The sequence below is a fragment of the Platichthys flesus genome, chromosome 2, assembly GCF_949316205.1.
Source record: "Platichthys flesus chromosome 2, fPlaFle2.1, whole genome shotgun sequence".
Taxonomy (NCBI): Eukaryota; Metazoa; Chordata; class Actinopteri; order Pleuronectiformes; family Pleuronectidae; genus Platichthys; species Platichthys flesus.
The window spans coordinates 29,591,764-29,617,458 of NC_084946.1; the positions used below are offsets into that span (position 1 = coordinate 29,591,764).

Sequence of the window (25,695 nt, forward strand, 5' to 3'; positions counted from 1 at the left end):
TGTGGTTCTGCAGATCAAGTCAATCTGGTTCCTGTGGTTCTGCAGATCAAGTCAATCTGGTTCCTGTGGTTCTGTAGATTAAGTCAAACTGGTTCCTGTGGTTCTGTAGATCAAGTCAATCTGGTTCCTGTGGTTCTGTAGATCAAGTCAAACTGGTTCCTGTGGTTCTGTAGATCAAGTCAAACTGGTTCCTGTGGTTCTGCAGATCAAGTCAAACTGGTTCCTGTGGTTCTGCAGATCAAGTCAATCTGGTTCCTGTGGTTCTGTAGATCAAGTCAATCTGGTTCCTGTGGTTCTGTAGATCAAGTCAAACTGGTTCCTGTGGTTCTGCAGATTAAGTCAATCTGGTTCCTGTGGTTCTGCAGATCAAGTCAATCTGGTTCCTGTGGTTCTGTAGATTAAGTCAAACTGGTTCCTGTGGTTCTGTAGATCAAGTCAATCTGGTTCCTGTGGTTCTGTAGATCAAGTCAAACTGGTTCCTGTGGCTCTGTAGATCAAGTCAAACTGGTTCCTGTGGTTCTGCAGATCAAGTCAAACTGGTTCCTGTGGTTCTGCAGATCAAGTCAATCTGGTTCCTGTGGTTCTGTAGATCAAGTCAAACTGGTTCCTGTGGTTCTGCAGATCAAGTCAAACTGGTTCCTGTGGTTCTGCAGATCAAGTCAAACTGGTTCCTGTGGTTCTGCAGATCAAGTCAAACTGGTTCCTGTGGTTCTGTAGATCAAGTCAAACTGGTTCCTGTGGTTCTGCAGATCAAGTCAAACTGGTTCCTGTGGTTCTGCAGATCAAGTCAAACTGGTTCCTGTGGTTCTGCAGATCAAGTCAAACTGGTTCCTGTGGTTCTGTAGATCAAGTCAAACTGGTTCCTGTGGTTCTGCAGATCAAGTCAATCTGGTTCCTGTGGTTCTGCAGATCAAGTCAATCTGGTTCCTGTGGTTCTGCAGATCAAGTCAAACTGGTTCCTGTGGTTCTGCAGATCAAGTCAAACTGGTTCCTGTGGTTCTGCAGATCAAGTCAAACTGGTTCCTGTGGTTCTGTAGATCAAGTCAAACTGGTTCCTGTGGTTCTGCAGATCAAGTCAAACTGGTTCCTGTGGTTCTGCAGATCAAGTCAAACTGGTTCCTGTGGTTCTGCAGATCAAGTCAAACTGGTTCCTGTGGTTCTGTAGATCAAGTCAAACTGGTTCCTGTGGTTCTGCAGATCAAGTCAATCTGGTTCCTGTGGTTCTGCAGATCAAGTCAATCTGGTTCCTCTGGTTCTGCAGATCAAGTCAAACTGGTTCCTGTGGTTCTGCAGATCAAGTCAAACTGGTTCCTGTGGTTCTGCAGATCAAGTCAAACTGGTTCCTGTGGTTCTGCAGATCAAGTCAAACTGGTTCCTGTGGTTCTGCAGATCAAGTCAAACTGGTTCCATCTTCCAAACTGTGTAGATTTGACCTGAATGTCTTCAGCATGTCGAGACTGTGCAGGATCATGGGGTCTCACTGGGAGACAAAGGACCTGTGGAGTTAAACTGGTCAAAACCTTGGACATAGAGCCCCTATAGAGTTAGGATTAACCCTTTCATGAAATTCAATCAAACAGAGAGAAGTGCTTCATCTTTGAACTCACTCGTCCACTTCACATTTTTTATTCCAACACAAAAGAAAAACCTGAAATCTGGTTCGAGAAAATTGGAAAAAGAAAACAGAGACGAGACATTTTTTTCAGGCAAATGATGATTTTGTACAAAAGAGACGAAGGAACGAGGGATGACATCAATTAAATAACTCTCAAGGCCGATCTAGATGAGAAAGACACAAAGACACAAAGACACAAAGACAAAAGTACACAAGTACACAAATACACAAATAGCACATTTTCCTCAGAGCATTTACATATAAAAAATAACCAAAGCTTTTAATTTGGTGTGATTACATTCGGACGACACCACAGGAGAGTTGCATGATGGGAATCTCAGAAGCAGCAACGTGAAGAAACCGAGTACAAACAGTAGAAAACATACATGCTTCTTTTTTACAAGTAATTTCTTTTTTAAATATATATTTTATATACTTTTTCTCCTTTTCCTGTAGTTTCCAGGAAAATATCAAAACAGATCAAAGACATATTCTGCCGAGAGAAGAGGAAGAAAAGGTGAAATAAAAACTGAGGCTGGAATCGACCGAGTCCAACGACAGTTTCTTTAACTTGTTTCAGATTCTGTTTCAACATCGAACACCAGGCATGCAACAACCTCCACATCATCACTTCCTGTTGTGTCTGTGACTTCAGCGACTGCAACAACCAGCATCATCTTCATCAGGCACATACACAACACTGCAGGACTCGACACGTGTGTGTGTGTGTGCAGAAGGAACACACACGTAGGGACCACAGACATTAGAACAAAAAGGATTTAAAACACAAATCTTATATTTTTTGCTTCATGTTCACTTGAAGAATCTGTTTTTTCACGTCATGTGACTGAGATGAAGATTTCTGACGGTTCAAGTCTCTCTGAAAAACTCTGAACATTGTTGTTATATGTCACATAGACACACAAATATAAATATATTTATATATATATTTATATATCGTGCATCGTCCATACAAAAGTCAATGAAAAACAAGATGGACGACTTGACAGCTCCTCTAAAGTGAAGTCAACATATGGATCGCCCCCTGGTGGCTGCCTTAACAGATGAATTTAAACTGAGACCGAGTGAGGTGGGAGGAAACGGCCAATCAGGAGGTCGCGTGAGGGCGAGGTCACTGTGTCAGAGACTTGATCTAATTAATTTAATTTAATCACTAAGCGATTAAGAATCTGGGTTTTCATGTTGATTTCCGCAGCATGAACGAAGCCCTCGATGTCTCAGAGTGGAGAATATGGCTTTAATAAAACCAGTGAAGTCAAATGTGATCCAAGAATCATCAACATCTCAACCATCGTAACAAATCAAACTCAAACCAACAACTGAAGGCGGACGACACAGAAAACATAAAGACAACAACCGGGTCGACGGGAGGTTGGAAAACTTTCTGTTTGGAAGAACGTCAGGACACGAGAGGAGGCGGGCTCTGCACGAAGGTCACGTGAGGTCACGTGAGGTCACGTCATGTGAGGTCACGTGAGGTCACGTCACGTCAGGTCACGTCAGGTCACGTGAGGTCACGTCAGGTCACGTCAGGTCACGTGAGGTCACGTCAGGTCACGTCAGGACACGAGAGGAGCTGGGCTCTGCACGAAGGTCACGTGAGGTCACGTGAGGTCACGTGAGGTCACGTCACGTCAGGTCACGTGAGGTCACGTGAGGTCACGTCACGTCAGGTCACGTCAGGTCACGTGAGGTCACGTGAGGTCACGTCAGGTCACGTGAGGTCACGTCAGGTCACGTCAGGTCACGTGAGGTCACGTCAGGTCACGTCAGGTCACGTGAGGTCACGTCAGGTCACGTGAGGTCATTCGTCTGAGCGACTCTGTGATGAGACGAGTCAGTCTCGACAAAACTAAAAGATTCTGTTCAATCTTTTGTTTTCTCAAATATTTCCAACCATCACATCGTCCTCTTCTTAAAAACTCCTCCTCCCCCCTCAGCGTTCCTCTGATCGAGTCAACGTCTGTGTCCCACAATGCTTTGCTCCAGCAGACGCCTCCTGTCGCTCAGGTCGTGGTCGTGATGGAGGAACGCGTCAGATCACGAGGTCGCTGTAGCTCACGCTCTTCTTCTTCTGCGCTGCTCGACCTGAACAGAACAAACACCAGCGTCACAGAAGAAGAACGTTTACACTTGAGGTTTGAATCAGGATGGAGCAGCTGTACAGGATGTGATGTCATAACTCAGAGGATTGTTGTAAAAATAAATTTAAATTATCTTTTTTAAATGGTTTGATTTTAATCCCAGAAACTCAGCGAGCAGCTGACCTCCCGTGACCTCCGGCTCCTGCTCGTGTAAAAGTTATGAGTCAATTGAAAGATGGCGATAAAGAGCAGCGGAGGAATGTTTAATACCCCCCCCCCCCCCCCCCATGAAGGTCGGCCTCAGGACGACGGAGCAGAAGAAGATTAATGTTTCTTACCTCAGATTAATATGAGATTAGCCTGTCGGAGAAAAACATGATGTCGTGAATCAGCCACAGAGGAACTGATCAAACTTTCACATAGAATCAGTTTCTTCTCTAAATGGAGTCAGGTCTTTGAAAGAAGAAAGCACCATGAAGGGGTTGAAGGGAAAGTTCATCAAGTGACCACAAGCTGCCGCTGTGATGTCATCAAGTGACCACAAGCTGCCGCTGTGATGTCATCAAGTGACCACAAGCTGCCGCTGTGATGTCATCAAGTGACCACAAGTCCCGACGTTCAAATTCCTCTCGACTCATTTCCACCTGGAGACGTTCAGTCTAAACCAGTGAGGAAATGATGTCGTTCCCAGTTGAACATGAAGGTCGGGGCTTGTTGTCACTTGATGACATCACAGCAGCAGCTTGTGGTCACTTGATGACATCACTGGAGCTAACGTAGCTGTTAGGAAACGGTCAGAACCTTTTGTTCGTATTCGTTTGGACAAAACAGAGAACTGAGCAGTACCGCCAAAACCCATGGGGGGGCAGTGCAGCCAGTAGTTCACCTGAGAGGACTGTCGCACACGAGAATCAATTCAAACAATTATGTTCATTTTTGAGAGAAACTACATGAGACCTGTTTGTGTTCATCGGTAAGTCTCCACTCTGTGCTGCCCTCTAGTGGATTCATTGTTTATCAACTATGTGAAGGTAAAGAGAGGCGGTGGTCTAGTGGCAGAAAGTTGGACTATGGGCAGAGAAGGTCTCTGGTTCGACTCCACGGAGAGACAACAAAAAGACGAACCTGGATTGATCTGTCCAAAAATCCAAGGGTCTCCCTACCCTGTCTAGTGCCCCTGAGCAAGGCACCTTACTCCCCCAACATCTGCTCCCCGAGCGCCATACATGGTCGCTCACTGCTCTGTGTGTCCTGCACCAGATGGGTCAAAAGCAGAGGTTACATCTCCCTACCTGCATGAGTGCGTCTGTGTTTGGGACGAATAAATGCATCTTGGCAGCTCTGGTTAGCTAACTCCGACTTAAAGCTAAGCCTTAGCCAGGGTGAGCGCTAGCTGCTGGTTAGCGTTAGCTGCTTAATGTCTGTTCTAACGTTCTAACGTTCACTCCAGAGTTTTGAAACCTGGACGTGAAATGAAAGATGCTAATGTTCAGCTAAGTCACTGACGTGTTTTTTTATTTAACAAAAGCTTCAACTCCTCGTTATTTCTCATCTTGAATTCAGGTCATGTGACATCATCAGATGGTAACTGTGGTATGGCGATGACATCATAAGGAAACGTAAACATGTTGATTATTCAGGTTCGGTTGATCAAAACACGATGTTTCCTTTCAGAGTCATGTTCAGATCAATGTCTTGATCTGGTTAAAACCTCACGTGTGTCATGTGACCTGTACTTACTGTCGGCGTCCACCAGGTCACACAGCTCCGTCTTGGCCTCGCCGTTGGGCCGGGCCTTGTGGGAGAGTCGGGACGACATGGTGGCCACGGTGACCACGGCTTTGAACGAGCGTTTCCTCTTCTGCACGTTGAGCTCCGGGTGGAAGAGGATCACGTAGACCTTCGGCAGGTAGAGCATCCCGAGGGCCACGGACGCACTGAGGTTCATGGAGATGGTCAACGTGGTCGTCTGGATGTAGAGCTGCAGCGTGAAGAGGACACGTCTGTCACTGGCAGTTAGTCAACACTTATACAGGGGGGAGGGAAGAGGGGGAGAGGGAGGGAAGAGGAGGAGAGGGAGGAAAGAGGGATGCATCCTCAGGAACAGGGTCTTCAGGATACATTCCTCCAGGGTCTTCAGAGACCCAGGTCGTCAGGACCAGGGTCTCTGAAGACCCACAAGATCCTCTGATGAGTTCCTGAACCTCACATACTTTAATACTTTGATCCTTTAAGCAGCTGCATCCTGTGAAATAAATATGTATTTGGGGACAAATAGTTTTTAATTCTTTGTCTTTGTTACTTGAAAATAACTTTATAAATGAAATTATTATATTATAATTAAATGGAAAATCTTCTGCATCTAAAGACACTTTACATCAAAAAACACTTGATTCTGAATCTGTATAAGACGTGAACATGTTCCTGACGTGTTCCTGACGTGTGGATGAGCTGTAAACAACAACACTGATACGTCATGTCCCGCCTCCTGCTGCTATACAGGCTCCGCCCCTGCTGCTATACAGGCTCCGCCCTGCTGCTCTACAGGCTCCGCCCTGCTGCTCTACAGGCTCCGCCCCTCACCTGGATGTTCCCACATGTTCCTGTTTGAACGAGTCGGACCCGACAACCTGCTGCTGCTGCTTCACGGGACAAACAGTGTCTTGCCAATGAAACTTCCAAATGTGACCTGGAGGACCAGGGGATCGAACCAGTGACGTTCGATCCGCTCTCACTCCTGAGCCACAGTGGCTTCAGACCATTTCACAGCATTAGTGTTTTTATTGGAGTATCTGAGGTGAAGTTAAAGAGAAAATCAATATCTGCTCAGAAGGAGAAAGTGTTTCTTCTCAGGTGGAAACAAGATGTGCATCAACAAGACAGCTGTGGTCGAGCGAGGGCCTCCTCTGATGTGTTGTGGAGAAAAGAGAGAGAGGACAAACAGAAAATGTCCGAAAGCAACATCCAACAAACATCTGGATTAATTTCTTTAATTTCTATTTCTATTCTGTTGATCGCCTCAGACACTATTCCACTGACCTGCAGGGGGCAGTGACGCACCAGCAAAGGCAGAGAGGAAGAGATAGAAGGAGGAGGAGGAGGAGGAGGAGGCAAACACGTTAAGAGGTGAATTAATATCATAAAGTATTAATAGTCAATGTGAGTAATAATCCTCATTCTGTTTAATGATGAAGAAACACACACACACACACACACACACACACACACACACACACACACACACACAGTCTCAGTCGTGACTTTCAAACTGATTCAGACTCGTCATGATGTCACATGACTCTGTTGTCTGACTCCAGGTCAGTTTCAAAGTTTGTGTTTCACAGCTGAACAGCTCAGCAGCAGATCCTCCTCATGGTTCAGGTGAGAGGTGGAGAAGCCGGGGGGGGGGGGGCAGACACACACAGGAGAGTGAAGAAGTTGAAGATGAACACTTGTGTATCACAAACACACACTCTTGTGAGTACTCGGATTCGATCCCGGCCCGTTACAGGTGAGGTCTTAATGGTGCGTCCGCTCTACCAGGGGAGCAGAGGCGTCCGGGCTTTAAAGGAACGTGACTCATGTGCAGGTTAATAGAGAGAAATGGACTGAAGCTCTGAATTAATGATGAAAATCAATATGATTAAATGATTTATTAATCATTATCAAAAACATCTCACTTTTCAGAAGTGAGTATTTATCTTCTACTCTGCATTCATTTATTCTTTGAGCTTTAAAGATCATAAAGATGAGAAGGAAGATAAACGTTCCTCCATGTCTATGTCGGTATTTTTACTTCCTGTGATGTCACTTCCTGTAGAACCTGAGCTAAAAGGTTCTGATTCAATAAACCAGAACAAACGATCAAAGGACAGAAACAAAGTCAGAAATTAAATAAACACAAAAATCTAGATTCTTAATCTAGAAACTTGAAGGATATTTAACCTCCTCTGATCCCAGCTTCCTGTCTGAGGAACATCATCTAGCCAAGTCCTCAATGTGATTTATGTGATTTATGTGATTTATGTGATTTATGTGTATATGTCAGTGATGTGTTAAGTGTACAAGCTACTGGATGATCTGAATTTCCCTCGGGATTAATAAAGTATCCATCTATCTATCTACCTTCTCTGTGGACTGCGCTGTGCCGAAGAAGATGGGGATGAAGGCCAGCCACACGATGCAGGTGGTGTACATGGTGAACCCGATGGGCTTGGCCTCGTTGAAGTTCTCGGGGACGCCGCGGGTCTTGATGGCGTAGACAGTGCAGGTCACCATCAGCAGGATGCTGTAGCCCAGCGAGCAGATGAGCTGCAGGTCTGTGATGTCACACTTCAACACGCCTCGGGCCAGATCTGGGTTGATGGTCTTCTGCTCCTCGTAGTCTATGATGATGTTGGGTGGATCCACCCCGAACCAGACCAGCACGCCCAGCAGCTGCACGGAGATGAGGCTGGAGGTGATGGCCAGCTGGGAGGCGGGGCTGATGAGCCGGGGCGCCGTCACCGACCTCTTCCCCTGCTCGAAGATCCGGTAGATGCGGTTGGTTTTGGTGAGCAGGGCGGCGTAGCTGATGCACATCCCCAGACCCAGGAAGATCCTCCTGAACGAGCACACGGCCACATCCGGCTTGGCGATCATGAGGAACGTGATGATGTAACACAGGAAGATCCCGGTGAGCAGCACGTAGCTCAGCTCGCGGCCGGAGGCGCGGACGATGGGCGTGTCGTTGTGCCGGAGGAACGTCGCCATGACGAGCATCGTAGCCACGATGCCGAGCATCGCCAGGAGGACCGGGACCACGGCCCAGGCCGAGGTCCAGTCCAGCTGGGTGATGGGGATGGGCTGGCAGGCTGTGCGGTTGGCGTTGGGCCTCATGTTGTAGGAGCAGAGTTTACAGGTGAACTCGTTGAGCTGGTACTGGTAACCATCGCAGGGCTCGCAGTGCCAGCAGCACGCCATGCCCTTCACCACCTTCTTCCTCTCGCCGGGCCGGCAGGGCAGGCTGCACACCGAGCTGGGGACGGCCCGCTCGCCCAGAGGCCACTGCATGTCCTCCATCTGCTGGGACAACATGGACACACCCCACGGCCCATTAACACCACATCGAACTGGGAGGCTACACAGAGACCACATGTCAACATGGAAACATGGAGATCATAACTAACACCTGATGCAGCATACGTATATATACAGTACATACATGTGGCCACCAGGAGGCGATCCAGATCATTTAGGACCTGTCATGTCAAAGATATAACAGATTTTATATAACAGCTCAGAAAATAAGACTTTACATTAAACTTATTTTAGATATTCTGCTCTGAAGCAGACAGATCAGACTTTGTTCTGGGTGAGGAAACATCTGGAAACATCTGGAAACATCTGGACCAGTGCAGCTGATCTCCAGTTGATGAGTCTGAGGATTTAACTTCACACATGATAACAGCTCCTGGTCCTGGAGTTCTTCATGATTAAACCCAAACCTGGAGGGATTTCAAAATGCTGGTGTGACCCAGAGGACGCCCCCCCCCCCCCCCCCCCCCCCCCCCCCCCAGCAAGCCAAGGAGCTGTGATCTCTGAGGAGAAGAGGCTGCACACAGCGAACGGCCTGACTCAGCACAACGTCCAGAATTCATAGCCTCAACAGAAACAGCGACTCTGCACAGTCGACTGATCTTCATCCTACAGGCCGGACGCCAAGTGAAGAAGAGGAGAAGTCCCCGCCCACTCTTTGTTCCTTTCATCAGCCTCTGCTCCCACACATCCATCATCACTCGCTCTGTCTGTCCCCTTCACACTGAGCCCGGCTAAATGCAGACATGAAGGATGACAACAATTCTAACGAGCATGCATTGTGTTAGGACCAGCATGCATTGTGTTAGGACCAGCATGCATTGTGTTAGGACCAGCATGCATCACTTCAATGCTGCACACAGCTCAAAAGAGACACGTTCAGGAGACGTCTTCCATAATAATAATAATTCAGACAGGTGTTGGAGGACAGATCTCAGAACAGGTTCCTCTTGAATCCTCCTCAGCTCCGGGTTCTAGACGAGGACGGACTCCTTCACCTCGGGGGGGCAGGAGGGAGAAGGAGCAGCCGACCTCCTCCTCCTCCTGAGGTTTAAATGAGTTTTTCTATAATTACACAAAGTGATTAAATATCAGTGAAGCATATTTCACCCTGGAGACTAAAATGGACAGAGGACATAGGACAGGGGACAAAGGACAAATGACAGAGGACAGAGGACAGAGGACAGAGGAAAGAGGACAAAGGACAGAGGACAGAGGACAGAGGACAGAGGACAGAGGACTGAGGACAAATGACAGAGGACAGAGGACAGAGGACCAGCTGGTGCTGTTGACTAACGAGTGGATCCAGTCTCGTAGGAACTCACAGAAACTCACGTGACACAAAGCTTCTCCTGCTCCTCCTCTTCCTCCTCCTCCTCCTCCTCCTCCTCCTCCTCCTCCTCCTCCTCCTCCTCCTCCTCCTCCATCAGGTGCCCCACAGCTCCACTCACAGGAAATGATGTCATATACGCTCTGTAACTCACTGTGTTAGCTCACTGTGTTAGCTCACTGTGCTAGGGGCCATGTTAGCATTAAACCATCTCCACTTCAGCATGTCAGCTGAGAACAAACATGTTTTCTGTGTAACATGTAAATGGCAGCGTGTTCATCAGCGTCACTGAGCGACTCTGTTGATCAGGGCTTCTCCCAGTGGAGTCGTCTCATTAACTCTGCCCTTCATGATTAAACTGATTCATTAAGAGGGAAGTGGAATGAGCAGCGAGAGACGACAGATTAACAAACTGTGACGAGAACCAAACGAGAAACAGAAGAAGAAACAAGGCCCTGAACCAACAACCCCCCTCCCTGAACACCTGATCACATGTGATACAACTGTTTATGAAATAAAGTTTCTGAAGTCACAGTGAAGAACCTCTCTTCATTAACCCTAACCCTAACCCTTCTCTTCATTCTTTATTGGAGAATTGAATCCACCCGTATTAGAAAACGACTTTCTCCAGAAATGAAGCAGAGAAATCTTGATATGAACGCGTGACGTTGAGTCTGAGCCGTATCATCGGTTCAGTAGCAGATCTCAGCTCAGTTTCAAGTCAAAGGGTTGCTATTCATTTATTATTGTTTGATTTGACATTGGTTTTACTGTGATGTGTTATTGATCTCTGGTTTTATCTCTTTGTCACTGGGAGCAGGGGGAGTTCACCTGCTGATTTAAAGTGCGGCCCTGATGATGTGAGTTTTATTTGTGTCTGTTGTTCACTGTTGTGCGTCCTGCTCATCAGCACCAAGCAGAGCGGCCAGCCGCTGTTCTGCTGACGTTGTGTTGTTGAGCTCCGAGCTCCGGGCAGTGTGAGAGTCAGCAAACAGTGGATTGATCCTTCATGGCTGGAGAAGAACCTCCCCAGCCATGAAGGAGTTTCTCTTGAAGATGGAGCGTGAGCTGCAGGAGGTTCTGAGGAGGTGCTGCTCCGTCCGTTAGACTAACTGTAGATTGAAGGCTCTGACCCTCGGTGTCTGGACTCAGCCTGAGAGACAGTGTGAGTTCATCTGCTCCCTCGGATCAAACGCACTTCATGCACTATTCATATATATATTCATAAATCATTTATATTACAGCCTGTTCAATTCAACAAACCAGCTCCAAGAAGAAAGTTTCAATACACAAAGAATTAAAACTTCCTACACCTCTGATCTTCCTTAAAGGAAGAGATAAAACACACACAGACACACACACACACACAGACACACAGACACAGACAGACACACAGACACAGACACAGACACAGACACAGACGCAGACACACACACACACACACAGACACACACACACAGACACACACACACACATACACACACACACACTAGTCTTTGTAAACAGAGGATTAATATTGATTCCAAGCTGAGAGCAGAGTGTCTCAGTTGTGTTATCTTCAGCTCTTTGCAGCTCTCTCCACTTCAGGTCTAAACGTTGGCGTGTGACCTGCTGTGACTCAGGATCATTCAAAAGGAAATGATGAAGAGGTTGTGTCCCCATCATCACATCATGGGGACAGCAGCTGGATCAGGACGTTTCCCTGCACAGCAACAGCTTCCCCCTGAGTCACCCAACTCCCATCATCCCTCACTGCTGCTCCACTAACTCATGATGAAGACTACAACTCCCATCATCCCTCACTGCTGCTCCACTAACTCATGATGAAGACTACAACTCCCATCATCCCTCACTGCTGCTCCGCTAACTCATGATGAAGACTACAACTCCCATCATCCCTCACTGCTGCTCCACTAACTCATGATGAAGGCTACAACTCCCATCATCCTTCACTGCTGCTCCGCTAACTCATGATGAAGACTACAACTCCCATCATCCCTCACTGCTTCTCCACCACTAACTCATGATGAAGACTACAGCTCCCATCATCCCTCACTGCTGCTCCACTAACTCATGATGAAGACTACAGCTCCCATCATCCCTCACTGCTGCTCCACCACTAGCTCATGATGAAGACTACAGCTCCCATCATCCTTCACTGCTGCTCCACTAACTCATGATGAAGACTACAGCTCCCATCATCCCTCACTGCTCCAGCACTAACTCATGATGAAGACTACAGCTCCCATCATCCCTAACTGCTCCAGCACTAACTCAGGATGAAGACTACAGCTCCCATCATCCCTCACTGCTCCACCACTAACTCATGATGAAGACTACAGCTCCCATCATCCCTCACTGCTCCACCACTAACGCATGATGAAGACTACAGCTCCCATCATCCCTCACTGCTCCACCACTAACTCATGAGGAAGACTACAACTCCCATCATCCCTCACTGCTGCCCCACCACTAACTCATGATGAAGACTACAACTCCCATCATCCTTCACTGCTCCAGCACTAACTCATGATGAAGACTACAACTCCCATCATCCCTCACTGCTGCTCCACCACTAACTCATGATGAAGACTACAACTCCCATCATCCTTCACTGCTCCAGCACTAACTCACGATGAAGACTACAACTCCCATCATCCCTCACTGCTTCTCCACCACTAACTCATGATGAAGACTACAGCTCCCATCATCCCTCACTGCTGCTCCACTAATTCAAGAGGAAGACTACAGCTCCCATCATCCCTCTCTGCTCCAGCACTAACTCATGATGGAGACTACAGCTCCCATCATCCCTAACTGCTCCAGCACTAACTCATGATGAAGACTACAGCTCCCATCATCCCTCACTGCTCCACCACTAACTCATGATGAAGACTACAACTCCCATCATCCCTCACTGCTCCAGCACTAACTCATGAGGAAGACTACAACTCCCATCATCCCTCACTGCTGCCCCACCACTAACTCATGATGAAGACTACAACTCCCATCCTCCTTCACTGCTCCAGCACTAACTCATGATGAAGACTACAACTCCCATCATCCTTCACTGCTCCAGCACTAACTCATGATGAAGACTACAACTCCCATCATCCCTCACTGCTGCTCCACCACTAACTCATGATGAAGACTACAGCTCCCATCATCCCTCACTGCTGCTCCACTAACGCATGATGAAGACTACAGCTCCCATCATCCTTCACTGCTCCAGCACTAACTCACGATGAAGACTACAACTCCCATCATCCCTCACTGCTTCTCCACCACTAACTCATGATGAAGACTACAGCTCCCATCATCCCTCACTGCTCCAGCACTAACTCATAATGAAGACTACAGCTCCCATCATCCTTCACTGCTCCAGCACTAACTCAAGAGGAAGACTACAGCTCCCATCATCCCTAACTGCTCCAGCACTAACGCATGATGAAGACTACAGCTCCCATCATCCCTCACTGCTCCAGCACTAACTCATGATGAAGACTACAACTCCCATCATCCCTCACTGCTCCACCACTAACTCATGATGAAGACTACAACTCCCATCATCCCTCACTGCTCCAGCACTAACTCATGAGGAAGACTACAACTCCCATCATCCCTCACTGCTGCCCCACCACTAACTCATGATAAAGACTACAACTCCCATCCTCCTTCACTGCTCCAGCACTAACTCATGAGGAAGACTACAACTCCCATCATCCCTCACTGCTGCCCCACCACTAACTCATGATAAAGACTACAACTCCCATCATCCTTCACTGCTCCAGCACTAACTCATGATGAGGATGGGTTGAGACTCTTGTTTTGTCCTAACTGAGACGCCCCCTGGTGGCAGAGAGCTACACTCTGCAGCTGATGTTGTTTCATGCTGCTGTCGTCATGTCACTGGTGGATTCTGTAATGTGCTGGGATCTGATAATGGTGGTGGTGGACCACGATCTAGGTGGCAGCTGATGATGGATCCTGATGGCGGCAGTGGACAATGACTGTGGACGATGGTGGATCCTGATCTTGATGGTGGATCCTGATCTTGATGGTGGACCCTGATCTTGATGGTGGATCCTGATCTTGATGGTGGACCCTGATCTTGATGGTGGATCCTGATCTTGATGGTGGATCCTGATCTTGATGGTGGATCCTGATCTTGATGGTGGACCCTGATCTTGATAGTGGATCCTGATCTTGATAGTGGATCCTGATCTTGATGGTGGATCCTGATCTTGATGGTGGATCCTGATCTTGATAGTAGATCCTGATCGTGGACTATGATCACAGGACTACTTGATATATAAAACTTCTCCTCAGAGACTGGACCATCACTGATAATAATCCATCAGGTCATTTATCTTCAAGTGTTGATTCTAATCAAAGCTGTGAATCCTCTGATCTTTCAGATGTCCTCTGTCCCACGGGACATCTGTTGACTAGTGTCCTAACCCTAACCCTGGGAGACGGGTCCTCACATGTGTCTCTGAGGGTTCTACCTTCTCCACCTGTTAAAGGTTTCAGTAGTTTGACTCTAGTTGAGGGTGAAGAACAGAGGACGTCTCACTGGTTAAAGACGAGGAGACAAGCTGTGAATATGAGACCATTCAATAAGATTTGATTGATTGATGTCAGGTTCATGATTATTTAAAATGACCATCTGTCAACCTGGGGTTTGTCATGTGACACAGTCTGCAGCTCAGTCAGTTTCTATGAGGAGAGTCATTTATAAATAAATATAATATATAATATAAATAAAGCTGAGGCCACAGTAGAAGTCAGACTCTACATTTACTGTCCTGCTGATCCTGGACCTGCTGCTGCTCACGAGCTGCTGGTGTCGAGCCGTCAGCGTCACATGACCCATCGCTGCTCGTCTCTCCATGTGACTCATCACCCGCCGGGGGCTCCCTCAGAGATCAAGGTCAAATCTCATGAGTCCTAATGAGGCCCGGCAGCACCGGTGTCTCCGGGACATGAAAGACGAGCGGCTCTAGATTTGTGAGACATCTCAGATAAGTGACTGCAGAGGAAGAGACAGAGCGTCTTGTCCTTCACTGGCTCACGTTCACCTTTAACTGTCCAACTTGTCCTCTGGAGACTTCCACCACTCACACACTGAACCTTGAGACAGAATGAAGACAGGTTCTGCAGAAAGGTCACTGAGACATTATCTTTAAAAAGACATGAACGCTTTTAAGGATATCGATAAAGGAGATGGATATTATTATTAAATGTTGTTCCATGTGTTTAACGACAGAGGATGATTTGAACATTAGAGACACTAACGATGGAGTGAGATATTCACATGAAGCAGCTTCATGTATGACCACCTGACACACTGGAGCTGCTGATGGAGCTTGTTTAGTTCAGATGCATCATTATAATCTATGTTGTCCTCTTTGTCTCTCACGTCTCTGTTCTGTCATCCCTCTCTTCTCTGAGTGACGTTCAGGGAAGACGGTTTGTTTACTGACATTAAAGTCCGACATGTTGGATTGAAGACAGACGTCCCCACCTGTCTCTCTCAGTATTTACATCCCTCAGTCAATCAGTTGTTTCAGGAAATAACTCAACATTATATTTGTTCAAGTGACGAAGACGTGGAGCTGCTGATGGAAGATGAAGATCACGTCTCTGAGGTTCACTTCAAACAGGAGCTGCTCACTATCAGTTCACAAGCTTTTATTTTGACAGTGTGAACAGTAATGCTCTTTGTTCTAATTATCTGAGTAGGTGAAGGAGTGAGAGGTCAATTATCTGATTAAATTACATTTGATGTGATCATGTGATCTGTGGTCGCGAGTTCAGAGAATCATGTGACTTCAGTTTCCCTCGTTATTAAAAATGTCATCACAACAACCGACGTGTGGAGACGTCCTTTCACGTTCAACCAGCAGGGGGCACTGAGCGTCCAGATTCAATCTGAAGAGAGACTGTACGAGGTGTTGACTACGAGGAGAATACAACACAGGAGGAGGAGCAGGAAGAGGAGGAGGAGGACGATGAGAAGGGGGAGGAGGAGGAGGAGGAGGAGGAGGAGGAGGAGGAGGAGGTCACTGAGCGTCCAGATTCAATCTGAAGAGAGACTGTGCGAGGTGTTGACTACGAGGAGGAAACAACACAGGAGGAGGAGAAGCAGGAGGAGGAGGAGGAGGATGAGAAGGAGGAGGAGGAGGAGGAGCAGGAGGAGGAGGAGGTCACTCAGGGTCCAGATTCAATCTGAAGAGAGACTGTACGAGGTGTTGACTACGAGGAGGAAACAACACAGGAGGAGGAGAAGCAGGAGGAGGAGGAGGAGGATGAGAAGGAGGAGGAGGAGGAGGAGCAGGAGGAGGAGGAGGTCACTCAGCAGGAGGAGCAGGAGGAGCAGGAGGAGGATGAGGAGGAGGAGGAGGAGGAGGAGAAGCAGGAGGAGGAGGAGGATGAGAAGGAGGAGGAGGAGGAGGAGCAGGAGGAGGAGGAGGTCACTCAGCAGGAGGAGGAGGAGGAGGAGCAGGAGACGTTGTTTTAACCACAGAAGATAACCCTCCTCCAGTTCTCCTCAGTGTCAAGATAAGATGAGACGAGATAGCTGAACCCCCCTCACCCCCCCCCCCCCCCCCGATTTAAATATAAGGTATTTCAAAATAAAGGTCCGTTCCAGGGTATATAAAACAACGTTTGTATAATTTAGATGAAAGACACTCGTGAAACCATCACTAGGATCATTTTGTATTAAATTTCATTCAATGGCTCTTTTCACCTGAATCTTACACACGTGACCTTCACGTGTCAGGAGATACAGAGACAGCAGAATAAACACAGAGGACTTTAGTGAGTTTGACATTAATGGAAGATTCTGAAAAGCATCATGATGATGAAGCAGGAGTTTCTGTCACTGTGTGAATATGAAACCTCATCATTAATATCATAAGAGCCACTTTCTAGATGAAGCTTTAATCTCATATCATCCTATGAACAGTTTAATCCGCCCGCAGCTTTGAAAGATAATCCGCGTTCCAAAGTCGGCTGTGGAAACTAGATGATTCTTTTTGTTGATGTGAAGAATTAACCATGAGGGAAATATGTGGATTTATGTTTATATGTCTGAACTCAAGTTGTATGTATATTTATGGTTTAACTGTAAAATATCAAACTGTAAAATTACTCTTTGTAATAATATATATTTATATATATGTATGGTTCCACAGGAGAGGATCCTGTGGAACCAGCTCCCACTCTGGGTTCTGAATCATCCCTTAGCAATGCTGCTATAGGTCTGACTGTGTGTGTGTGTGTGTGTGTGTGTTTGTGTGTGTTTGTGTGTGTTTGTGTTTTCAGCTGCTTCATTAACACACTGGTCCTGAGGGGTTTCCCTCAGACGTCAGCTGGTGCAGATGATGACAACATGAACTCTGACAAACCATCAGAAGGAACCATTAAAGATCAGTGAAGCTCAGCACCAGCAGGAGGAGAAGAAGAAGAAGAAGAAGAAGAAGAAGAAGAAGAAGAAGATGAGAAGTAGGAGGAGGAGGAGGAGGAAGAGAAGAAGAAGAAGAAGAAGAAGAAGAAGAAGAAGAAGAAGAAGAAGAAGATGAGAAGTAGGAGGAGGAGGAGGAAGAGAAGAAGAAGAAGAAGAAGAAGAAGAAGAAGAAGAAGAAGAAGGAGATGGAGGAGGAGGAGGAGGAGGAGGAGGAGGAGAAGAAGAAGAAGCTCGGTCTATGACCTTTGACCTCTTCACACTTCAAGATGTAAACCTCATCAACTCAGACAGAAAAATGTCTCATGATATTAACATGTTGACGATCCAGCTTTGAATCAAAGGTCCGTGAGCAGGAGCGAGGTGGACCAATCAGAGAGCAGCCTGACGACCCCCGTCTAGTTAGAATCGGTTCTACCTCTTCATGAGTTTCAGACAAACTGGTTTCATCAGCTCCGTGATGCTCGGATGTTTAATAAACGTGTAAACCATTATGATCCCAGCAGGTCAGAGTGGTGTGACCCTAACCAGCGACCTCATCACACAGAGTTTCTGTTGGACTCACGTTGATCTGCAGCGTCTCCGTCCACTGTCCGATGACTCTGTAGCCCGGCCCGGTCACGTTGCTCCACTGGTACTGGAACAGGTCGTAGCGTCCGGGAGCGTCACCGTCACGGTTAAATGTCACCGACGTGCCGGCACTTCCTGTGGACGACAAACAGTGAGGAGGCTGAGTTCATTCTGACATGGGATTCAAACGTTTCACATTCACACAGAGCATCCATGTGCAACACCTCCTCTATGAGGGGGGAACACTTCAGCATGGGGACAAGGGGACACGGGGATCGAACCCCCGACTTTCTGGTTAGAGGACGACTGATTATCAATCAGTCTATAACCTATAGCACTACTCCTCTGGGGGGGGGGGGGGGTATCTGTCCATCACAGGGCCACTGCTACTTATTTAAGCTGTGGGTGAAATGCTTTCTGGGAGTTGAAGTTGACTTCACTGACTGTATTGACAGACTTTCTATACAAACAGTAAAATAATAGGTTTTCATTAATAAACGCTGACGTCCAGTGAACATCTCTCCGTTCTTAAAAAGCTCCGAGCCGACAGTCGCTCTTCTCTCTGTCGGGTGTCGACCTCAGGTCAGATCTATCAGAGGCAGCAGACCTCAGGTCAGATCTACCAGAGGCAGCAGACCTCAGGTCAGATCTACCAGAGGCAGCAGATCTCAGGTCAGATCTACCAGAGCCTCTTCATATCCACTGGATTCAGCTGCTCAGTCGATCTCAGGCTGATGTTTGTTTCAATAGAGAAACTGGAGAAAAAACAGAAGAGAGAAATCTTCCGTCTCTGGAGGAAACCAGAATCTCTTTATTTTTATGGTTTCCATTTGACCACAGAAATAAGATTTTATGTTTCACCTTCACCTGCAGAGAAGAAACTTTGAATGAGCGTTTAGAGGAGTCAGTGTTTTGCAGCTTCAAGAACAACTCATGAAGAACTTCAGAGCTTCTGGCCGGCGGCTCAGAGAAGAACCATCGACCTCGAGTTCATCAACAAGAAGCAGAGAAGAAGAAAACGACTTCCCAGGGTCAAAGCTGCTGGCGACCGGGACCTCACCTTCGTTCTCCTGACGCTGCTTTGGTTTTTATTGTTTATTGTTTGGATCACCAACAATGTTTTTCTGTGAGAAACATGTTAAGAACATGCTAAGAACATGTGCCGCTAGGTGTTTTAGTTCCTCACAGACTCGTTGGACCTATATTCAGCTGGTGTTTGATGTTCTCGGCTGCAGGCGGAGGCTCCTCCATGTTCTGAACTCATCATTAATGATCATTAACACGTGAACATTGATCCCGTTCAGTCATGTCCTGCCGTGTCCCAACAGTTCACACGTGGAGACCACATTCATGAAGCATGATGAAGAACATGATGGACACCGATCTCATGATCTCTGGAGCGTCCTCGGACCTTCACAAACAGGCCGGGGTCATGTTGCACTCACCGTTGAAGCTGACGCTGCGGAGGTACCTGAGCAGCTTCTTGCCTCCAGCCAGGTCCATCTCCACACAGATGCCAGAGTTCTCTGGACACAGGTCCCTCTGCATGTTGTGGAGCGCGTGGGCCACGGCGTACACGGCATCGATCACAAACTGCACCTTCCCTTCCTGCTCGTACTTGGAGTCCAGGCCGATACGTTCCTGACCTGAGGAGACGGAGACAACCGGGACTCAGTGTTGTTACTACAGGACTCCAGTAGAGGGCAGAAGACTTGAATCAGACCGGTCCTCCAGACGTCAGGGGAGGAAATCAACATCTGGCTAACACTATGATAAAGACTGTGAAGGTCTGGAGGTTGTAACGTCTAAATCAAAAAATGAAAACCAAGAGTTTACGTTCTGTGGTTTCTCCTCATCTCTTTATTTACATCTGCACTTTCAGGTAACGATGAGTCATTAACGTTCACTGAGCTGAGTCGTGATTCTGTCTTTATGAAATGTGTTCATCAATAATCATTCAACAGTGAAATAAGAAAACATAAAATATAAAACATGGCATAAAGTAGAATTAACGTGGCCTGACCTCCTCAGGATGTTTGAATGTGTGTTGAGCTCAGCAGAACTTTAAATAAATCCATAAGTTGTGTTTGTGTTTGTTGCTTGAGACAAATATCAGATAAAATTAAGAAATATTAAGGTTCAGAAAAAAGGAAAAACTTCTGTTTAATGTAATTTATTCCAATTAAACGACAGTAAAATAAAGGGAAAGAGTTAATTATGTAGTTAACCTTGTTATTACACAGAACTTTAATTTGTATTAGGTCAGTTATCAACAATATTTTCATGTTGATCGTAATGTTTCCTGTTATTTATCTTTCATTTTGTTTTTCTGGAGTACGGCGGCCCTTGGTCTGGAAGTTTCCTGGAAGTTTCCTGGAAGTTTCCTGGAAGTTTCCTGGAAGTTTCCTGGCAGCTGGTGGAAGGAGAACTCTGGCAGCAGCAGAAGGTTTTAATGTCGACTCACAGGAGGTGAAACAACACACAAACACTAACAGAGCAACATGAGCAACTGTCTCCACCCAGTCTGAAGACGTCTCCCACAGCCTCCCAGTACATCTCCCTCACCCTGCCTCACCCATCCCAGCAGCACATGAAGGCCCCTCTCTCTGTCTCATGGAGCTGTTTGTTTCCTATTGGACAGTTCAGTGTAAAGTGTGTGTTCATGAACCACATTGTGTCCTCACGTCTGGTGAGACACACAAAGAGGTGGTGTGTCTGTCTGGAGCCTCTGAGTTCGACCTGAACGTCCCTGAGTGAAGACACAATGTCCTGTTGGTCCTTTATCTCTAACCTGACCTGGGATCTGCTCAGAGAGAGGAGGAGGATCTGTGGAACCAGACAGACTCTGTTGTCCTGTACAGAGAGAAGATGCTCTTCACATTATATATAGAGACATGAGGGCGGAGCCTGAGTGACCTCACATGTCTGTGTTGTTTTCAGCACATGAACGAGTTCCTGTGAGAAAGTTTCTTTTCAGAATAAAGCTCCAGTTATCAGGATTAATTGTGGTTCAGTCGTCACTGTGTTTCTTCTTCTCCAGCGTGTCTCAGAGGACAGAAGGATCTGGACACGTTCTTTATGAACAAGGACTTCACACTGTCTCCAGCTAACTTAGGACAAAAGACAACGAGGACGGATTAACCACAATCTGTGGATGTCAGCGTTTCTCCCTCGACAAGCAGAGGAAGCCCAGAGCGGAGATCAGTCAGACACACAACGTTGCACACACACACACTCACACACACGCACACACTCACACGATCACTCACACACACACACACACTCACACACACACACACTCACACACACTCACACACACACACACTTCTTGTTTGTGGTTAGAAGCTACTGAGGGGATGTTGTGTGTCCACCTGAGCCTCACAGCTTGTGTCTTCAGCCTCACATCATGTATTGATTTCATTTCTGCTGATCATCAGAATCATAAAGTCTCCCTGAGGACCATCACTGACCTGTGCACTTCCTGCTGCTCTCGTCTCTCTTGGACGAGCTCATCAGCTTGCAGTTGAAGTTCTCCTCCCAGTACTCAGCGAACCACACGTTCCTCCGGTTGTTCTCCAGCGTCCTGGACGTGAAGTAGGAGTCGAAGCCTGAGGACACAACACAGACCTCAGATCAGCTGGAGACAGAAGACTCTGTATTAACACGTTCATGTGTCCAACTGCTGCTGGAGCAAGTAATGATGTGGAACAATAATAATATGGAACAATAATAATATGGAACAATAATAATATCTAACAATATTAATATGTAACAATAATAATATGTAACAATAATAATATGAAACAATAATAATATGTAACAATAATAATATATAACAATATTAATATGTAACAATAATAATATGTAACAAAATAATATGTAACAATAATAATATGGAACAATAATTGATACGTAACAATAATAATACGTAACAATAATAATATGGAACAATAATGATATGTAACAATAATAATATGTAACAATAATTGATATGTAACAATAATAATATATAACAATATTAATATGGAACAATAATAATATGGAACAATAATAATATATAACAATAGTAATATATAACAATACTAATATGGAACTGTGGAAACGTCGGTGGTAACGGACGTAAAGTCAGAACTCAAATTAAAGTGTCCAACACAGTCTCTTCGTGTCTGTCCTTTTTGTGTCTCCAGTGTGTGTGTCTCCAGTGTGTCTATCTCCACTGCGTCTCCAGTGTGTATGTGTCTCACCTGTGTGTGTGTCTGACACATCGACACAGTAACACACAGACACACACTAATAATCTTGATCAGCTTTACAAACTGTGATTAGACGCTGACACAGCTTTAAAAAGTAAAAACCTCAGTGAAGTAAAAACAACAAATCCTTGTTGTGTCATCTCAGCGTCTGACCCTGGAAACCTCTGACTCGGGCCCTGCAGCGTTTCCCTGAGCGTCCTCTTTACGGCGGCGGTTCGATTCCCACATCATGTCCACACAGGAAACTCGTCTTGTTTCTGTGTTTGTGCTTTTACACGTTTTCCTGGGACACGTCTGAGGATCCAAACAAACAGAGTCTGGAGCCAAGTTAGTGCCGAGGGCCCGAGTGAGGGCCCCAGCAGCAGCCCCCCCCCCCCCCCCCGTATCAGCCACTGAAAAGTCTTCAGTATTTACAGTAAATCATGTCCTCCAAAGTGTCACACGTCCCCAAATTACCCACAAGCCATTGCAGTGAAGCGAGTGACGTTTTCAGGACAGAGGAGGAAAAGAAATAAGTAAAGAAAGAGCAGGAGAAGACAAAGACTTCGGAGGAAGGAGGTGATCAGCGTGTCCTCCTCGCGTCTCTTTGCCGTTTGTCAGTTTGGTGTTGGCTCTCTCACCGCGGCCTCGACCATCCAGGGTGACGGGCTGCCACCGAGCATCGCGCTGAACGAGCTGATTCCCTCCAGGGAGCACGCACCGCTGCACACTGGCCTGCAGGGGGCCACGGACGACACGTCAGCTCCCACTGGGACGGACATTTTCCACCATTAGCTGCAATTATCTGACATTTCTTCAACTCAACAACTACATGAGGACGTAATAAAGCTGCAGCCAGGCTCCAGTTCTCTGAGCTGCAGCCCCCCCGCCTCCGAGCACCACCCTGTCAAACACGCCCAAAACACATGCTTCACTTTACAGTTCATTTACATCAAGACGTGAAATTTCAGAGTCTTCAACACAACAGACTCACATCACAACTTCTCGCTGCAGTTACACAACAACCACGTCCATCACACAAACCAGTGACTGTGGACCCGTGAGCCCGCTGGGACCTGTGGGGTTCGGACCAGATGATCCGGCTCTGAGGTGGTTCCTCACCAGGTCCAGATGTTCTCTCTGCTTTGGACAGAAAATCGCAGCTTGAGACAAGTTCTATTTCTCAGCAGCTGCTCGTTGATGTGAATGAAGATGGACGACATAACGGCTCCGAGAAGTGAAGCCACCTGGTGGCCGGCTGTAGCATAGGTTAGCACATGGGCCATGGATCAAACTAAAACATCTAAGTTGACATTCAAAAATAGTTTAGGTGGATTTTATCACGCAGCTTTGTTTTATGGACGAGACCTCGATACCACCCAACGGTTCATCACCACCAGATGGCAGCGTTGGTATCTGACATATATGTTATCTTCCTTTCTGGAGGAAGTGGAGACGCGTCGTCATCTTTATTGACAGGGTCTGATCTTTACGATCTGTGGTCGGGTCCAGACAGAGCCAAGCTAACAGAGAAGCTAACAGAGAAGCTAACAGGAAGCTTACGGTGAAGCTAACGGTGAAGCTAACAGAGAAGCTATTGGAGAAGCTAACGTCACTGCAGCTCAGTTAAATGAGTCAAACACGGATCAGACGTGTTTTAATCACGAGTCGCTCACGCTCTGTCTCTCTGGCTGTCACAGCAGCGTTCAGATGAAGCACATCCGCCCCGGTGGGGGGGGGGGGGGGGGGGGGGGGAGGAGACGCTTCAGTGTTGACGGGAAAATGTAATGTGGAGACATCAGTATCATATATAACAAGTTTCCCATGTTCTCTGTAGAATGGATGATGCAGCTTCCCCCTGGGGGGGTCATGTTCTTTCATGATGTGACATGTTTACTACAGAATGTGTGTGATCATTGTCTGCCTCCTCATGTGGACAGGACGTCCTCCGAGGACCACTGCAGCTCGGAGAGGACGGAGAGGGGGGGGAGTGAGAGGGAGGAGTGTTACATTTCATTGACTCACAGTAAGTGCATCGACCATGAGGAACAAACCAGAACAACAAGCATCACTAAGAGGTGTGTCTTCAGTCTGGAGGACGATGTGTGGACTTCCTGTCCTCATGTGGAGCTGGTTCCACCGTTTAGGAGCCAGGACAGGAAACAGTTGTGATGTTGTTGAGTGACAGCTGTCCCTCACAGTTAGGGAGCAGCTGATTGGTCGATGCAGAGCGGAGCGGACGGGCTGGAGACCACGACTCAGCGGGCGTCCTCCACCACGGTAGATACCCTCTCTCTCTCTCTCTTTCGCTCTCCCTCTCTCTCTCCCTCCCTCTCTCTCTCTCTCTCTCTCTCTGTCTCTCTGTCTCTCTCTCTCTCTCTGTCTGTCTCTCTCTCTCTCTCTCTCTCTCTCTTTCTGACTCTTTCTCTCTCTCGTGACCTTTATCGGTTTCGATTAAAGCATGACACCTCACAGGAGATTTTAACTGAGACGAACATGTGTGTGTGAGTGTGTGTGAGTGTGTGTGTGTGCGTGTGTGTCACACTTTACATGTCACGTTGACTCGACAGGAAACACACCAGAAGACTCTGAACATCAGGACAGGAAGGTCTAAAGGTCTGGACGGGTTAAAGAGACCAATTGGAGGAGGGGAATCTCAGCAACTGGCCCCGCCTCCAAAGTCTTTACTCTACATGACGAGTGAGCGACAGCGATGCTGAGGACAGGGTCCGCTCACACTCGATGAGACGACCACACGCCTGTAACACACTGGACTCACCACTGATGGTCGCCCTCTTTGGGAGAATGGTCACGGCTCCGACAGCAGCGTCCTCCAGCTGGTGGATGGGACTGTTCTTGGCCCCCCAGCTGTCAGAGCCCAGCCACAGGAAGTGTCCCACCTGGTCGGCTCGCTTACTGGCGTTCAGGATCCCTCTACACACACACAGACACACACAGAGACACAACAGGTCACATGATGCAGGTTCCGTATGTACATTGTCACATTTCTCAAACAACTGAACATCTAGCGGACATTTTAATCACTGTAGACACAACACAAAACAACACTATACAACAACACACACAACAACACAACACATGACCAACATGCTGCAAGGCCCCTGATGTTCTCATCTGAGGTTGTCTCCTGAACGATGGAACCATCTCCACATGGACAGACTGAAGACACATCTCCTCAGACTGAAGACACCTCTCCTCAGACTGTAGACACATCTCCTCCAGACTGAAGACACATCTCCTCAGACTGAAGACACCTCTCCTCAGACTGAAGACAC

The 25,695-nt window shown here is 47.1% G+C and overlaps 1 protein-coding gene across 2 annotated transcripts in view; it reads right to left on the reverse strand.

Annotated features, from left to right (window-relative positions):
• Positions 1 to 1,596: 1,596 nt before the first annotated feature.
• Positions 1,597 to 25,695, reverse strand: part of grm7 (glutamate metabotropic receptor 7) — a 59,133-nt gene continuing 35,034 nt past the window's right edge. Inside the window, exons 4-11 of one of the 2 annotated variants that reach the window (XM_062409902.1) lie at positions 25,179 to 25,333; positions 21,638 to 21,775; positions 19,613 to 19,813; positions 18,163 to 18,302; positions 7,846 to 8,781; positions 5,461 to 5,701; positions 4,059 to 4,080; positions 1,597 to 3,724 (exon numbers count right to left, since the gene is read on the reverse strand). In XM_062409902.1, coding sequence (XP_062265886.1) covers positions 4,076 to 4,080; positions 5,461 to 5,701; positions 7,846 to 8,781; positions 18,163 to 18,302; positions 19,613 to 19,813; positions 21,638 to 21,775; positions 25,179 to 25,333 — 1,816 coding nt within the window. In that variant the 3' untranslated portion in view covers positions 1,597 to 3,724; positions 4,059 to 4,075. The remainder of the gene's footprint in view (positions 3,725 to 4,058; positions 4,081 to 5,460; positions 5,702 to 7,845; positions 8,782 to 18,162; positions 18,303 to 19,612; positions 19,814 to 21,637; positions 21,776 to 25,178; positions 25,334 to 25,695) is intronic. The other variant, XM_062409895.1, reaches the window with a different exon arrangement.